Source organism: Melanerpes formicivorus, unplaced genomic scaffold (assembly GCF_026170545.1).
Source record: "Melanerpes formicivorus ecotype bairdi unplaced genomic scaffold, bMelFor1.0.p_v2 SCAF_26, whole genome shotgun sequence".
Classification (NCBI taxonomy): domain Eukaryota; kingdom Metazoa; phylum Chordata; class Aves; order Piciformes; family Picidae; genus Melanerpes; species Melanerpes formicivorus.
In genome coordinates, this window is record NW_027142378.1 from 10,344,975 (window position 1) to 10,360,907 (window position 15,933).

General features: G+C 57.7%; 1 protein-coding gene across 2 annotated transcripts in view; it reads left to right on the forward strand.

Moving 5' to 3' along the window:
• Window positions 1-15,933, forward strand: part of LOC137448774 (phosphofurin acidic cluster sorting protein 1-like) — a 58,463-nt gene that overhangs the window by 41,623 nt on the left and 907 nt on the right. Inside the window, exons 4-24 of one of the 2 annotated variants that reach the window (XM_068153618.1) lie at window positions 11-136; window positions 309-471; window positions 1,868-1,959; window positions 3,110-3,190; window positions 3,915-3,974; window positions 4,567-4,718; window positions 9,326-9,419; window positions 9,737-9,808; window positions 10,061-10,191; window positions 10,314-10,446; window positions 10,569-10,673; window positions 11,877-11,983; window positions 12,292-12,446; window positions 13,307-13,417; window positions 13,496-13,598; window positions 13,885-13,917; window positions 14,284-14,326; window positions 14,429-14,471; window positions 14,577-14,718; window positions 14,907-15,130; window positions 15,770-15,883. In XM_068153618.1, coding sequence (XP_068009719.1) covers window positions 11-136; window positions 309-471; window positions 1,868-1,959; window positions 3,110-3,190; window positions 3,915-3,974; window positions 4,567-4,718; window positions 9,326-9,419; window positions 9,737-9,808; window positions 10,061-10,191; window positions 10,314-10,446; window positions 10,569-10,673; window positions 11,877-11,983; window positions 12,292-12,446; window positions 13,307-13,417; window positions 13,496-13,598; window positions 13,885-13,917; window positions 14,284-14,326; window positions 14,429-14,471; window positions 14,577-14,718; window positions 14,907-15,130; window positions 15,770-15,883 — 2,284 coding nt within the window. The remainder of the gene's footprint in view (window positions 1-10; window positions 137-308; window positions 472-1,867; window positions 1,960-3,109; window positions 3,191-3,914; window positions 3,975-4,566; window positions 4,719-9,325; window positions 9,420-9,736; window positions 9,809-10,060; window positions 10,192-10,313; window positions 10,447-10,568; window positions 10,674-11,876; window positions 11,984-12,291; window positions 12,447-13,306; window positions 13,418-13,495; window positions 13,599-13,884; window positions 13,918-14,283; window positions 14,327-14,428; window positions 14,472-14,576; window positions 14,719-14,906; window positions 15,131-15,769; window positions 15,884-15,933) is intronic. The other variant, XM_068153619.1, reaches the window with a different exon arrangement.

A 15,933-nucleotide genomic window follows, 5' to 3' on the forward strand; every position in this document is an offset into this window, starting at 1 on the left:
CCTCTCCCAGTACCCACACTTCCTCAAGAGAGATGGCAACAAACTGCAGATCATGCTGCAGCGGAGGAAGAGGTACAAGAACCGCACCATCCTGGGCTACAAGACCCTGGCAGTGGGCATCATTAACATGGCTGAGGTACAGGGGGCTGGGAGCAGAGGGCAGCACTGCGTGTGCTCCCCATGCCAGCGCTGGGAGGGAGCCGGGCCAGCTGGCAGGCACTGGGTGCTCTGGCTCATTGGCTGCCTGTAAGGCTGAGGGGTCAGCTGCCACGGTGCCCCCCTGTTAGGAGGCTTGTCTGTCTGCCTAGGTGATGCAGCACCCAACGGACGGTGGGCAGCTCCTGGGCCTCCACAGCAACATGAAGGACGTGAACATCCGAGTGGCTGAAATCAGCATCTACTCTTTGTCCAGTCAGCCCATTGATCATGAGGATGGGAATGTCCCCTCAGGCCCTAAAATCAAAGCCTCAGGTGCGTTGGTGCTCCTCGCAGAGCTGGAGGCAAGCGTCTGTGCAGGGCGTGGGTGACAGCCTGTGTCCCCTACTGCCTGCTGTGGTGGCTTGAAGTTACCACCCCCACCCCCCAACATACCAGTGCCAGGCCAGCTCAGCTGGAAGCAAGTGAAGCTGTGTTTACAGGCACACTGCAGTCCAGAAATATGGGATGCAGTGAGTGTGTACAAAACAGACAGCATTTACAGGTGTTTATAAACAACACAACCCCCCCCCCCCGGACAAAACCAGGGAGGTTATCAACCTCCTCCCTACTCCCCTCCCCCACCTGGCACAAGGTAAAAGAGAGAGAAAGAAGAGCAGAGAGTAGCTTGTTAGTGCTTAGCCACAGCAAAGAAACGCAGCCAAGGTCAGCAACAGCCAAGCAACAGCCTCCAGCCAGCATCAGCTAGAGCCAAGAAGCTGAAAAGAGAAAGAGTTAGTTCACTGCTCTCTACAACTACCTGAAGGGAGGTTGTAGCCAGGTGGGGGTTAGTCTCTTCCCCCAGGCAAGCAGCACCAGAACAAGAGGACACAGTCTCAAGCTGTGCCAGGGGAGGTTCAGGCTGGAGGTGAGGAGAAAGTTCTTCACTGAGAGAGTTGTTAGCCATTGGGATGTGCTGCCCAGGGAGGTGGTGGAGTCCCCATCCCTGGAGGTGTTTAAAAAGGGCTTGGATGTGGCACTTGGAGCCATGGTTTAGTTGTCAGGAGGTGTTGGGTGATAGGTTGGACTTGATGAGCTCTGAGGCCTTTTCCAACCTGGTTGATTGTGTGATTCCATGCACAGCTAACTCTGTGTCAGATACCAGACCAGTGGGGGTGATTTAGACCTTGTCATTATTTTCCTTGAGCATCCAGTGGCAATTTGTTTGCATTCTATCACTCTTCCATTCAATCTGTGGAAAATTTTCCTAGGCATCTGCCTAAAACTACCACACCCACCAGCAATGCTGAGAGGGCTCCAAGGAGACCTTCCTGTGGCCTTCCAGTGTCTGAAGTGGGCTACAGGAAGGCTGGGGAGGGACTTCTGAGGGTGTCAGGGAGTGACAGGACTGAGGGGATGGAAAAAATAGAAATGGGGAGATTCAGATTGGATGTTAGGAAGAAGTCCTTCCCCATGAGGGTGGTGAGAGCCTGGCACAGGTTGCCCAGGGAGGTGGTGGAAGCCTCCTGCCTGGAGGTGTTTGCAGCCAGGCTGGATGTGGCTGTGAGCAACCTGCTGTGGTGTGAGGTGTCCCTGCCCATGGCAGGGTGGCTGGAGTTAGATGATCCTCGAGGTCCCTTCCAACTGTAACAATTCAGTGAGTCTGTGAATGCTGGTGGTTTCACTGGGGGCAGTTGTGCTTAGCTGTGGCACCTGCCCTCTCTGCTTCCAGATCGCTCCCCAGACATCGACAACTACTCTGAGGAGGAGGACGACAGCTTCTCGTCAGAGCAGGAAGCCAGCGACGATGCTGTGCAGGGCCAGGTAAGGGGGGCCTGACCAGGTGGCTGGAGTGGCTGAGTGGGTGGGGAGTTGCCCAGCAGAAAAGGAGCTGGTGGTGCTGGTTGACAGCTGGCTGAAGAGCCAGCAGTGTGCTCAGGTCCTGGCCTGGATCAGAAGTGGTGTAGCCAGCAGGAGTAGGGAAGTGATCCTGCCCCTGTACTCAGCACTTGAGTGGGACCACACCTGAAGGACTGGATTCAGTTTGGGGCCCTTCACCACAAGACAGACATTGAGGTGCTGGAGTGTGTCCAGAAGAGGCAACAAAGCTGGTGCAGGGTCTGGAGAACAGGGCTGGTGAGGAGTGGCTGAGGGAGCTGGGGTGGTTGTCTGGAGAAGAGGAGGCTGGCTGGTCTGCTGCATAAACCCCTGCTGAGTCCTCTCCATCTTGCACCACTGTTCTCTCCCATCTCCCTGTGATAAGAGGCCAGAGGCTGTGCTCCCTCTGAAAGAGAAGGGATTTTAGAAGTAAGTACAGTCTGAGTCTAGAATGATTGAAGGTGGCAGAGCCAGCCCAGGCCTGTGATGAGCTGTGCCACTCCTCTTTGTTGTCCTCTTGTTGTGGTGCCTACATTCGGGGCCAACAAAGACTTGTGGTAGCATGCTGATCAAGCCCAGGGACAAACCCCTCCTCAGGGGCCTCCACATTCCCTGTCCCATCATGCTGGGTTAACACTTCAGGGCCCTGTGTCCCTAGGAGCTGCATGTGTTGTTGAGGCTGATCCCTGGAGGAAAACTTGTTGTGAGCTCAGGTGCTGTGTCCTCTGAGTTAATCCTGGAGAGGAGACAGCAGAGCAGCACATGGGTCATGGGGAGGCTGGTGAGTGCAGAGAGAAGAATTGAGGTTGTAACAAGGGCTGCTTCAGAAAGCTGCTGTCTCTCCTCTGAATCTTGCTGGTGCATGTCCCTCTGGTGGGACCTGGGGATGGAGGCACTGGGAAAGGTCTGTAGGCAGTGCTAAGGAGAGAGAAGGAGCTGCACAGAGAGAGGCAGGAGGAGTGAGAAGCACGATGCTGGGAACAGGGTGGGCCAAAGCTTTACAAAATGAGGGGCCTGTGTAGGGCAGGGAATTTCTAGGAGGTGTTGCTGCCTGCATTCTGAGCTGCTCTGCTGTGCTGTGACCTTTTGTCTGCAGGATCTCTTTGATGAAGAGGATGACTTGAGGAAAACCAAGAAGGCCAGGAGAAAAATGATCCGAACCACATCGATGACCAGGGTAACAGCAGCACCTACTGCATGGTCACAGGCATGGAAGGATTCACTCCCTCCCCTGCCTCCAGGGAGTGAGGGAGGCTGGAAGGTGCAGGACAGGGGAGAGAGCCCTTGGCTCTGAAAAGGGACACACTTCTTGCCATCAATGAATTTGCTGCTCAGAGCTCATGGCCTGCCCTGGCTTTAGGCTGGCTTCATGTCAGTGCTGTGAGCAGCACAGTTTGGACTTGCTGCTGTGGCATGGATCTTCCATTTCCCTTTCTAAGGAAGGGTAAGGTTGGTGCAGGGAAGGGTGAACCATAAGCAGCTCCTCTGCCTGTCAGCAGAAGGGAAAAGCTGCCTTGCCAGCCCATCCTTGTGCTCTCCCAGCATCTCCTTGTGCCTGAAGGTCCCTGGACACCTTCCTGAGCTTGTTCCCCATCCTTTTCTCACTTGAAGGAGGCATTCCTCAACCAGGAGAAGGGGGAAATAAATGGAGAGAACATGCTGTTTCAGCCTGTCCCAGAGACTCTGAGTCCTTGCACCCTCCCTCATGCCCAGATACAGCCATTTCTTGCAGAGTGCAGCTTGAGCCCAAATCCTACAGCAAATGGAAGGAGCAAGGGAGATGATAGCTGGCCTTGTGCCTGTGCACCCCTAAAGGAGGCAGCAGCCCCTTTGTTAGTCATCTCAGGACGTGGTGGCATCATTTTGCTGATCTTTTATCCCCCCCCCTTGTTTTGTTTTAGCAACCAAACTTCAAACAGAAATTTGTGGCTTTGCTGAAGAGGTTTAAAGTGACAGAGGAGGTAAGAACTGGGAAGGGAGGCTCACCTGGCAGTGCCTCCTGCAGATGTGTAGGTGTCAGAATGCTGCTTCTCAAGCCACTGGGAGCCCTAGGCATGACCTGCAGCGGGTGTGACATATGGCACAGGCTGGGCCTTGGCTTTTCCAAGGCAGCCCTGAGACTCATGCTCAAATCAAAAGACACCTTCCCTCCTGGGCAGAGATGCCACAGAGGGAAAGCTGCTGTCACACATTGGCTCTGCCCCAGAAGCAGTCCTGTTTGTGACTGAGAGCAGGCTAACATCAGCCTGAGGGGAGCTGGCCTTGGCTGGGACCTGCACTGAGTGTACAGTGCAGCCGGTGGAGGTCCTCCCAGGACTCTTAACCCTGAGGAATGATGATGAGTGTGTGAGCCTCCTTTGGATGCCATGCTCATGACATACTCATTTGGCCTAATGACAGTGTCACTTGCTTCTTCCACAGCCTGGATTTGGCTCCCTGAGGTGGAACAGTGCCATGGGTGCCTCGTGGCTGGGAGGGAGCCTGTGCTTGTCTGGTCTGGGATGTAGGTGACTCCATATATCTCTTCACTGCTCTCTGGGCTTGGCCCCACAGGTCCTGGACTCTGACCCCGTGGACCAGACCCAGGAGGTGGAAGAAGACCTGGGCTTGCTCTATGACAGCCTGGAAGAGTGCAACAACAGTGACAGTGGCCCAGAGATTGAGGACAACGAGAGTGTGCACAGCACACCAAAGCCCACACTGAGGTGAGAGCTGCAGGAGCTCCCAGGCAGACAGCACAGTCTGGGGGACCTGGAGAAGTGCCCTCTGCCCCTTCTCTGTTACTTGTTGTCTTGTCTCCACTCTTGCTGCCATCTTCTGTTGCATGCCCTCTTCAGTAAACTCAAGCCTGCCCCTGGGATCTGCCTGCCTTCACATTCAGTCTCATTTCATTTCCTGCCAGCTCAGCACCTCTGACCCTGACCTGCTGAGAGTGCTTACTTGCTCTAAGGTCCCTGCTGTTCCCAGCTCTCATTTCTTCCTACTGACAGCCCTGGCCTGCTCAGAGCTCTCCACACTGAAGCTTGCCTGTCTTTCTGAGCCCTTTGTGACTGCTTTAAGCAGTCCTTGTGCCCCCTCCCTGTGAGATCTGCATGCTGCATTCCCACCCTTTGTGAAGGCACATGACTAGCAACCCTCAGCAGTGTTCCTCACCCTGTTCCCCAGGCTTGACTGGCTATGCCAAGCTCTGCTGGCCTGGAACAGAGGTCTCCAGTGGACCATGCAGTGACACCAGGCTTTTCTCCCCTGTGATCTGGCCTCCCTGCTCATGGCTGTTCTGTTTCCATGCTCTCCTTTCGTGAGAAAGTTGCCTTTTATTGTCTGTCCCCTTGGCTGCCTCACACTGCACCGAGTCCCTTCCAGCCAGCCCTAGCTTACTTGTCATTGTCTCTCTGGTTAGGTATTTAAATAGAGGTTTGGATTAGTTGGAATCCCTGCTGAAGGGACTTAGCAGGGGCAGCAGTCTCGGTCTGCCACAGGCAAACTGCAATGAAATCTGCTGGGTTCAGGAGCCCATGGCACAAAAGAAACCTGAGGGAAGTCACGTTTCAGCTAGCCCCCAAGTCACTGTGGAGGAGACAGCAGGCATGTGGGCAAGGGGGAGCTGCTTAGGTGGTCTGCTTGGACTCCAAAAGCAGTTTCACATGGTCTCTCATCAGAGGAAACAGAAGTGCTGTGGGAGAGAGGGTAAGGTCTTTCTGTGGTCAGATAATGGTTTGTGTCTGTAAACCATAAAGGGAGTCTGCTGAGAGTATTGGTAGAAGACCTCACCCTGGTTCTCTCAAGTGCCTGCTTGCAAACATCTGGTCCCCAGGAGAGCATCCTGAAGTGAGTGGTGCTGTGTGCTCATACCTGCTTGTAGCCAGCTTTTCCTTGGCTGTTTGCTGCTGTCTCTGCTGGGACAGCCTGTTGGGCCCTGGGCTGCTTTTCAGCCTCTTCTCAAAGTGTCCCTCACTTGGTTTGCTCTCTGAGGCCTCAGTTCCTAGCAGTGCTGAGGTTGTATCCCCTTGAATTCACAGTGCTGGCTCTGTACCAGGGAGCTGTGAGAGCTGACTGCCAGGGACTTCAGTGTGGACTTGCATGGTTCCGAAACCCTTCATAGCCTCCTCCCTTGGTGGTGACCTTACAACCCAGACTGCAAATTCAAGATGTGAAACGTTGGATTTCTTTGTTTGTTGTCCTAAACAGCCTTGTTAGACACTCTGAAGGACTGGGTGGAGCAAAGGCACCAAGGCAGTGCTTAAGGATGAGCAGTGGGTTGGGACAGTGCAGTTGGGAGCCATCCTTTTGATCAGCCAGGGAGGCCATGCAGCTGTAGGCTGTGCCTGCTTTGGGGGCAAACTGGAGCTACAACTTAGGCTGTTAGGTAAGACCTCAGCAGTCAGAACATCTGATTGAAGGTCAGAGGTGAAGGAGCAAACTTCTCCATAGGTGACTGGGAAAAGAGATGAGGGAGAGGAGGCTAATCCATTGGAAGCAGAAGGAAGCTGTGCAGAGGGGCTGGGATCTGCCTAAGTTTCAAGCTGCTGAGACTCAGACTCATTCATGCCTGGGGGAGAGCCTTCAGACTGCAGAATGAGGGACTCTGAGAGCTGCAGGAGAGCTCTGTGCTCAGAGGCACACATCCTCAGGGGGTGAAAGCCTCTGAACTGCAGGTGAGAGAAGGCAGTGAGAGCCCATTTGAATGGGGTGTTGAAAGCTACAGCAAGTGCTGACAGGCCAGGCACATCCAAAAAAGGAGAGAATGAGGATCCCTGTTCAAGGTGCTGGTGGCACCAGGGGCCTGCTGTGCTCTGGTGGGGTTGGTGGGACAGGGCAGCACAGGGGAGTGTGGGAGAGAGGCTGGCTGTGGGGGTGAACTATGTCAAAATGTGCAGCTGTCTCTGCTGTGACTCCTAAGTTACTACAGGAGTCTCTCTGGGTTGGAGTGATGACTACACAGAGTTGTGGCAATGCCTGAGGTCCTGTGGCAGAGACTGGAGAAAGCAGGAGTCCATTAATAGCAGGAGACATCATTTGCTTCTGTGGGCCTTGGAGGAAATGTCCCACCAGGGCACAACTCTAACTCCAAAGCTGAACCTTTGGTAGATGAAGATGTTGTGAAGCAGCTGGGCACAGAGCCAGCAAGCTTTGGCTTCTCCTAGCCAGTGTGTAAACACTGCTGCTGAGGAGCTGCTGTGTGGTGGGGACCATCACTTACTGAGATGACACATCCTTGCAGGAGCAGTGAGGGCAGAGAACCTCACCAATGTTGCTGGCCCTGGCAGCACAGCATGTTAGGTACAGATGAGGTAATGTGTTAAAAGGGAAGGGAGCAGCCATGGGCTGCTGGAGAGGGCTGCAGCTGTATCCAGGTGAGGACAGCAGAAAACAGAGAAGCTGCTCTAGATCCTACACCTCTGTGGCCATCCCTGAGAGCCTGCAGCCTGGTATTCCCCATCTGCCCCCCAGGAGGAGCAGCAGGAGGCTTTCCTGGGAGTCAGCACAGCTTTGAGGGAAGCAGGCTGGGAAGTGGTGGAATCATAGAATGGTTTGGAAGTGACCTTAAGGGTCATCTGCTTCCTACCCCACCCCCCCATGGGCTGCAGGGACACTTGCCACCACACCAGGCTGCAGGTGGGCTGCTGCTGCTGCAAGGCTCCTGGGAAAGCTGAAGGTGAGATCCAGTGATGCAGTCTGCTCTCTGCCTAAAAACTGGCCTTGGAGCAGGTCCTGAGATGGAGAGAGGGCTCTTGGCACATGAATGATCTGCACAGGCTGGATTGGTGAGCTGAAGTCAGCTGCATGAGGTTTCACAAAGCCAAGTGCTGGGTCCTGCACTCAGGTCACAACAACCCCAGGCAATGCTCCAGGCTTGGGGTAGAGTGGCTGGAAAGCTGCTCAGCAGAAAAGGAGCCACGGGTGCTGTTTAGCAGCCAGCTGAACGTGAGCCAGCAGTGTGCTCAGGAGGCCAAGAAGGCCACCAGCAGCCTGGCCTGGATCAGGGATGGTGTGGCCAGCTGGTGTGCCCCTGTGCTTGGCACTGATGAGGCTGCACCTTGGATAATGGAGTTTGGTGTTGGGCCCCTTCCTACAGGAAGGACTCTGAGGTGCTGGAGCAGGTCCAGAGAAGGGCCTGGAGAGCAGGGCTGGTGAGGAGCAGCTGAGGGAACTGAGATTGTTTAGTCTGGAGAAGAGGAGGCTGAGGGGAGACCTCATTGCTCTCTGACTCCCTGAAGGAAGGCTGGAGCCAGGTGGGGGTTGGTCTCTTCTCCCTACTATCAGGTGGGAGAATGAGAGGAAATGGAATTGTGGCAGGGGAGGGTGAGGTTGGATAGTAGGGAAATGTGTTTCTCTTAGGAGTGTTCAGGAGGCCTTGGAACAGGCTGCCCTGGGGGGTGCTGCAATCATCATCCTGGAGGTGTTTAAGAACCCTGTGGCCATGGCACTCTGGGACAGGGTTTAATGGCCATGGTGGTGGTGGGTTGGTGGTTGGACTCGGTGATCTTAAAGGTCTTTCCCAACCAAGGCAATTCTATGATCCTGTCACAATGGATGTGAAAAGGGGAACCAAGGGTGGAAGCTCACACTGCAGTGGCCAACAGAGCTGCTGTCCCAGGGGAGTTCCTCTTTCCACCACTTCAACTTGGGAACAGGAGCTTGGAGCTGCACTGTGCAGCTCTACCAAACCCTGAGAGACCTGAAACAAGAGGCACATTTTGGTGCTGGGGAACAAGACACTGCTGTGCTCCTGCTGTGCCTGAGGTGGGCTTCTGCCTGCAGTGCTCTGATCTTCAGAGCGTCCAGGGAGCAGAAAGGGATGTTGGAAGCTGCTGCTTGAAGTGTGCAGCAGGGAGCTCTCTCTGCCCAAAGGGGAGCAGAAGGGAGAGCAGCAGCAATCTGTGGAAGCTGTGGTGGTGTAGAGAGGTTCAGCAGCGGATGGGAGTGGTGGTGCTGACAGAGACTACGAGATGGGGCAAGGTGGTGATTCCTCACCCTGCACTGCAGCAGCCCAGGATCACCTGAGGGAGAAATCAGTGCTGGCTAGGAGGCAGGGACCCTGCCTCCACATCCCTGGGGGCACAGGTTGAGCCTGATGGTCCGGGACGGCCCCATCCTGTCCCTGCATCCAGCACCCTTGCGGCAGGCCGCGGCTTGCTGTTCAGACACGGTGTGGTCCTGCCTCCCGAAGGGGACCTCCTCCACGGTGCCTTGTGCTTGGGACAGGCCAGCAGGGGTGTGCTGGGATGATGGTGACCTTGTTCCTCTCTTATTCCTGCCTTTTTCTCTCCCGTCTGTCTGTCCGTCCGTCCGTCTGTCTGTTTCTCTGCAGGCGTTTCTTTGAGGGAGTCTCTCACTCTGGTTCCCAGACTGAGATCGGCAGTCTGCACAGCCAGAAAGGGCAGGATCCAGAGTCTGGCAGCCCTGTGAGTTACAGCACCACCACCACCACCACCTCCTCCTCCTCCTCCTCTTCTGCCCTCCCCTCCTCAGCCAGCCTAGCAGCCCCACACTGCCTGCAGCTCCCTCTGAGACCACAGGTCCTGGCAGCACCTTCCTGGGGCTGCTCCTTCCCTTCTTTTCCTCTTCTTTTTCTCAGTGCAGGCAAGCAGGTGGCACTGGGGGGGTGCCCTCTGGGGCTCCCCTGTGGGAGTCTGTATCCTGTGAGGCCAGGCATGGGGCACTGGCAGCAGTCCTGCTTGGGGCACTTCATCCTGCCCTGACCACACTCCCTGTCCCCCAGGGCGAGGCAGACAAGAGGAAGCCAGGAGCACTTCGACCACAGGAAGAGCCAGGAGTGGAGGTCCCCACAGTGGTGAGTCTAGGCTATGGGGTGTGGAATGGGGCTGGAGCTCCCTCAGGCCCTGCTTTGCTTTCTGGGGTACCAGGGGTGCCCACCAGCCTGGAAGCAGGGCTGTGGGGACAAGGAGATTGGGCTGGAGGGCAGTAAGAGTGGAAGGGTCTGCAGGAGATGCAGCCTTGGCCATGCAGCAGGCCCATCCTGGATTATGGCACTGAGGGGTGCAGGCAGATTGCTGTGTGTGATGTGACTGTGTGTGGCCCTCAGGAGCTGGCTGCAGAGGAGCCTTCTTCACGGCTTAACCCAGCAGAGGCTGCCACCAGGGAGGGTAGCGTGGACAGGCTGGCCCAGCTGGGACCTGGGACCAAAGCCGAGCTCCCCAGTGCTGTGTCCCCCAGGTAAGGCGGGTCCACATCCCATGCTAGGGCTGAGGAGGCTCCCACTGGCTCCCTGGAGTCAGTGGGATGTGCTGGAGGGGGATGTCCTCAGCGGCCTTGCCTCTCCTGCTTCTGGCTCGCAGCAAGTCGGAGAGCAAGCAGCTGTGGCGGCCCCGCAGCACCTCCGTCAAGGACCGGCAGAGCTCCAAGGGACAGGGCGGCCGCACCAGCAGCCTGGACAGCGAGAGCTCTCCAGACTCCTGGCAGAGCACCCAGGTGAGGCCCTGGAGGCAGCCCTAGCTGGAGGCTTCTCTCCAGAGAGCCCAGCCGGGCCTTCAGCCGCGGGCAGGGCGGCCAGGGCGGGCGGCGGGGTTAACCGTGGCGGTGACGTGCCGCAGGTGCCGCGCAAGTCCGTCTACGACCAGCTGAACCAGATCCTGGTCTCGGACGAGCAGCTCCCCGAGAGCATCGTGCTGGTCAACGTCGCCGAGTGGCAGGGCCAGGTGAGTAGGTGTGGGGGGAGCTCGGTGCCTGAGGCTAGCTAGAAGCAGGGCCCCAGATGATTCTCCCGACCACGGCAGGGTGTCCCAGGGGAGCTGGCACCAACTGTGCCCTCCTGTCTTTGGGGAGAGCGCGCTCTGTAAGCGCTGAGCTGCAGCCACGAGAGCCTGGTGTGTCTCCTCTGCCATGTGCCCCACACCAGCATTGCTGGATGCCCAAAGCGTGCTACCCGGAGCGGTCCCAGAGGGTCTGGTGAATGGAGTATGCCTTGTGTCCAGCTGCTTGATCCTGGCCCCTGGTGGTCAGAGCTTTGTGGGATGCCAAGACAGAGGGGCCAGACTCTGCTGGCACCTGGCCCTGGGAAGCAGCACTATGTGCATTGTCAGAGCTGAGGTCTCTGGACAGGGAGGAATGTCAGGTGTGTTTTTTGTGGGCCCCATCTCTGATGAGCTCCTGCCTCCCCCATGCCTGGAGGAGCTGGCTGCCAAAGGTGAGTGCAAAGATGCAAGCAGCACTGCTGAGGCCCCTTTGAGATCATGCAGCTGCATCTGACATCCAGAAGGAGTTCTGGAAAGTCACAGCAGGGCTTGTGCAGAAGAAAGGCCTTCTCAGTAAGAGCAAGTGGAGTCTTGACCCAAGCTGTGCATTCTTGGCTTGTTCCTGCTCTAACTGTTGTCCTGATGGGGAGCATAGGAGCACAGCCCCCTCCCAGACCCTGTCATGGCATCTTCTAAACCCCCTTGTCTAGCACAGCTGCCTGTTTTACTCAGCTGCCCACAGACAAGGGGCACAGAATGTGAGAACAAGAGAAGGGAGCGAGCTGGGCCTTGCTGGGGGATGGGTGAATTTAAATCAGAGGGGTCCTGGAGCAAACCCTTCAGCTGAAGGAGCACAGCCTACACACAGCTCAAGGAGCACAGCCTACACACAGCTCAAGGAGCACAGCCTATACACAGGCACAGTTTTGCTCTTTGCTCCTCAGGGCAGTGACTGCTGTGCTCAAACCTGAGAGCCCCTGGGAGCAGAGTGGGGAGGAGCGGAGGTGCTCAGGTGCACAGCCAGGGGTGACCTGATGGCTTCAGCCTCCCCACACAGCGTGGGTGGGGACAGGGGGCACCGGGGGAGTGCAGGCACGGGCTGGTGCTGTCCAGCACAGCCATGTCCCCCCCCCAGGTTGCCTTAACCCCAGCTCTCTGCCTTGGCAGTACGTCAGCGAGCAGCTCCAGGCGCACAAGCAGTTGGTGGTGTCCACCTGCTCCATGGCAGACATCCAGGCAGCCTTCAACACCACCGTCTCCCGCATCCAGCGATAGTGAGTACGGCTTGGGGCTCGGCCTCTGACTGCAGAGAAAGGGTGGGAAGGGCCCTGCCTCCCCCCAGGGCTCGTTGGTTGTGCCCATGGTCCTAGAGGGCGCTACAGAAGCTAGTGGAGGCCCTGGGGAAAGCAGAGGATGCCACTGCTGGTTGTGCCCAAGACAGCGCTCAGCCAGCTGGAGATTGTCAGCAGTGGGTTTCTAATGCTGGGTTGGTTGGCCTGGCAGGGCAAGCCACCCGCTCCCCTGGCCCTCCTGCTGAGCCCCAGCATATCCCTCACAGTCTCCTCTGCTCTCCTGTTGGCAGCTGTAACTGTAACTCCCACATGCCTCCCCCGGTGAAGGTGGTGGTGGCAGGGGACCAGAGCTACCTGAGCGTTGTCCTCCGTTTCTTCGTGGAGCAGCTCGCCAGCAAGACACCGGACTGGCTCAACTACCTTCGCTTCCTGCTCGTCCCTCTGGGTGAGCCTGGCCACAGGGCTGCCTTCTCCCACCACCCTGGGCTCCCCTGCCTGGACCAAATAGAACTGTAGAAGCATAGAATTGCTTTGGTTCAGAAAGACCTCTAAGGTCATGGAGTCCAACCCTCAGCCTAACTGCACCGTGGTCATCAAACCACGTCCACACCTTTCTTGAGCACCTCCACAGGGATGGTGACTCCACCACCTCCCTGGGCAGCCTGTTCCAAAGCCTGACCACTCTTGCAGGAAAGAAACTCTTCCTCATACCCAACCTAAACCTCCCCTGGCACAAGTTCACCTGACAGTATTATCACTGACCCCCACCTCACTCCAACCTCCTTTCAGGTCTCCCCTCAATCTCTGTTACTCCAGACTAAATCCCAGTTCCCTCAGCTGCTCCTCACCAGCCCTGTTCTCCAGACCCTTCCCCAGCTCTGCTGCCCTTCCCTGGACACACTCCAGCACCTCAATGTCCTTCTTGTAGTGAGGGGCCCAAAACACCCCAGTGTTCGAGGTGCAGCCTCACCAGTGCTGAGTACATGTGGACAGTCACTTCCCTGCTCCCGCTGGCCACACTGTTCCTGATCCAGGCCAGGCTGCTGGTGGCCTTCTTGGCCACCTGAGCACACTGCTGGCTCATGTTCAGCTGGCTGCTAAGCAGCACCCCCAGTTCCTTTTCTGCTGGACAGCTTTCTAGCTACTCTTCCTCAAGCCGGAAGCATTGCCTGGGGGTGCTGTGACCTGAGTGCAGCACTTGGCTTGGTTCAGCCTCATAGAGCTGACCATCAGCCCGTCCATCCAGCCTGCCTCGATGCCTTTGCAGAGCCTTCCTAGCCTCAGTGTCACCCTTCTTGCCTGCAGGCTCCCACCCCCTGGCCAAGTACCTGGCCTCAGTGGATAACAAGTACAGCACCCTCTTCCTGGACACGGCGTGGCGGGAGCTGTTCAGCAGGGCTGAACCCCCCGCTGCAGGTAAGGAGCCAGCAGTGTCCTGAAGTGGGGAGGGAGCCCAGCTGCCACCGAGGCCCTCACTGCTCTCTGTGCCTGCAGACACTGTGGACATTGCAGGCCGAGTCGCCCAGTTCATCGCTGGAGCCAGCCTGTCTCACCAGCTCCCCATCTCTGAGGCCATGCTGACCTACAAGCAGAAGAGGTGAGGGTGGTGCTGCGCTGCTGTCCTGCCTCGGCTGGCCCCGGTCTGGGCTGTGGGAGACGGGAGAAGCGAGCCCGGCCTCACGCTCTCCTCTGAGCAGCGTGGTGCCGAGGGGAGCTGGGGGTCCCCTGCTGCCCCCCTCCAGCGGCTGTGGGCTGCCATGTCCCCAGAGATAGGGACAAACTGCCAGGGCTGGGCTGGGGGCTGTGAGCCACCCCCTGGGGGTTGACACTCATGTTCCAGCTGCACTCTCACCTCTCCCTTCTCTTGGTTTCTGGCACCCAAGGAAGAGAAGTCTCTATTTTGATTTTTATATCAGGTATTGGCTTGTGCTTGCTGTGCCGCTGCCTGGTGCCCCCTCCCTTCCCCCATGTGCGTCCATCTGTCCCTCTTGCCGTGCAGAGGAGCTGTGGCCCCCAGAGAGGGGCAGGGCTGCCCTCCCGCATGCAAGCCCTCTCCCAGCACTGGAGAGGCCGACCTCCTTGCCTCCTTGTGTAGTGTGCCCTGTGCTGCCATGTTGGGGACTAGGGGTCCCACGGGAAGGGAGGGCAGAGGAGATTGTTCTAGTGGCCATGAGCCAGCATTGGCCCCTGCCAGCGTGGGGGTCTCTGGGCCACAAGGCTAGGCACGTGGCACTCGGCGCTCAGCACAGCGATCCCCTGACCAGCCTCTCTTCCTTGTGCAGCCCTGACGAGGACTCCTGCCAGAAGTTTGTTCCCTTCGTGGGGGTGAGTGTGGTGAGGGGCTGGTGGGCAGTCTGGGCTGTGGGGAGAGGGGCAGTACATGGTCCTGCTGATCCTGGGGCTGATCCCACTGGTCTGTCTTCGCAGGTGGTGAAGGTGGGCCTGGTGGAACAATCCTTCAGTGCCTCAGGTGAGGCCTTGGGAGCCCCCAGTGCCTGGCTGCCTTCTCCACAGTGAGGAGGCCCTCGCTGGTGTTCCCCAGCCCCCCACCAACCCCCACTCTTTTTCTCCTCAGTGGACTCAGACGATGCCACAGTCTGCACCCCGTCCCTGCTGAGCTCAGCGCCGGTCACCGGCGGTGCCGCCCCCTACTGCAAGGAGACTGTGAGCACCCCACCCCCCTCCCCGTCCGTCAGCAGCGGCCTCTCGGGCGTTGGGTAAGGAAGCCTCAGCCTAAAGCACAGCAGTGGCAGCTGGCTGGGAGGGCTTGAAGAGCTCTCAGCTGAGGCTGCCACACGCTGGGGTCATGGAGCTTGCCCCTTGGGCAGGCTGCAGCTGGGCTGCGGGGAGGAAGAGGAGCGAGGACAGCGTCGGTGTGCTGCATGGTGCTGCCTGTCTTGCCCAGGTCTCTGAGCCCTGGTGTGGAGGTGATGGGCCTGCAGGTGGACTACTGGACAACACAAGGGCCTGACAGGAAGAGGGAGGGCGAGAAGAGGGAGACAGGTATCAAGAACACCCTCAAGAGCAACTTCCGCTCGCTCCAGGTCAGCCGCATCCCTGGCACAGGGGAGCTGGTGTCCCCCAACACCATGGCCATGACTGTAGTCACCAAGGAGAAAAACAAGAAAGGTAACCAAGCACACCCTGGGGTGCTCTCTGCCTGTGGGGCTACAATCCACTGCAGGGGCAGGCATCTGCTGGAGAGAGTCCAAAGGAGAGCTACCAGGCTGATTAAGGAACTGGAGCACTGCCCTGTGAGGAGAGGCTGAGAGCCCTGGGGCTGCTTAGTCTGGAGAGGAGAAGGCTGAGAGGGGATTTAATCAATGTCTATAAATATCTGAGGGCTGGGGGGCAAGAGGGAGGGGACAGGCTCTGCCCACTTGCACCCTGGGATGGGGTAAGGGATGTAAACTACAGCACAGGAGGTTCCACCTCAGCATGAGGAGAAACTTCTTCACTGTGAGGGTCACAGAGCCCTGGAGCAGGCTGCCCAGAGAGGTTGTGGACTCTCCTTCTCTGGAGCCTTTCACCACCCAGCTGGATGTGTTCCTGTGCTAGCTTCTACAGCCCTGCTCTGGCAGGGGGGTTGGACTCCATGATCTTGGGAGGTCCCTTCCAACCCCTGACATCCTGTGGAGAAGGGCAGGAGGGCATGGCTGAGACCCAGCCCAGCAGGGAGCAGTCAGAGCAGCCAGCCCTGAGGTGAGGGCTCCTACCCAGGGCCAGGTGGGAACATCCTAACGTTGGTCATCTGCCCTTGGCCCCCAGTGATGTTTCTGAGCAAGAAACCAAAAGAGAAAGACATCGAGCCCAAAAGCCAGGTCATCGAAGGGATCACACGCCTCATCTGCACTGCCAAGCACCAGAACACCATGCTGCGAGGTGAGGGCAGGCCCAAGCCGCAGGGGGCGGTGGGAGGGCAGGGCAGGCAG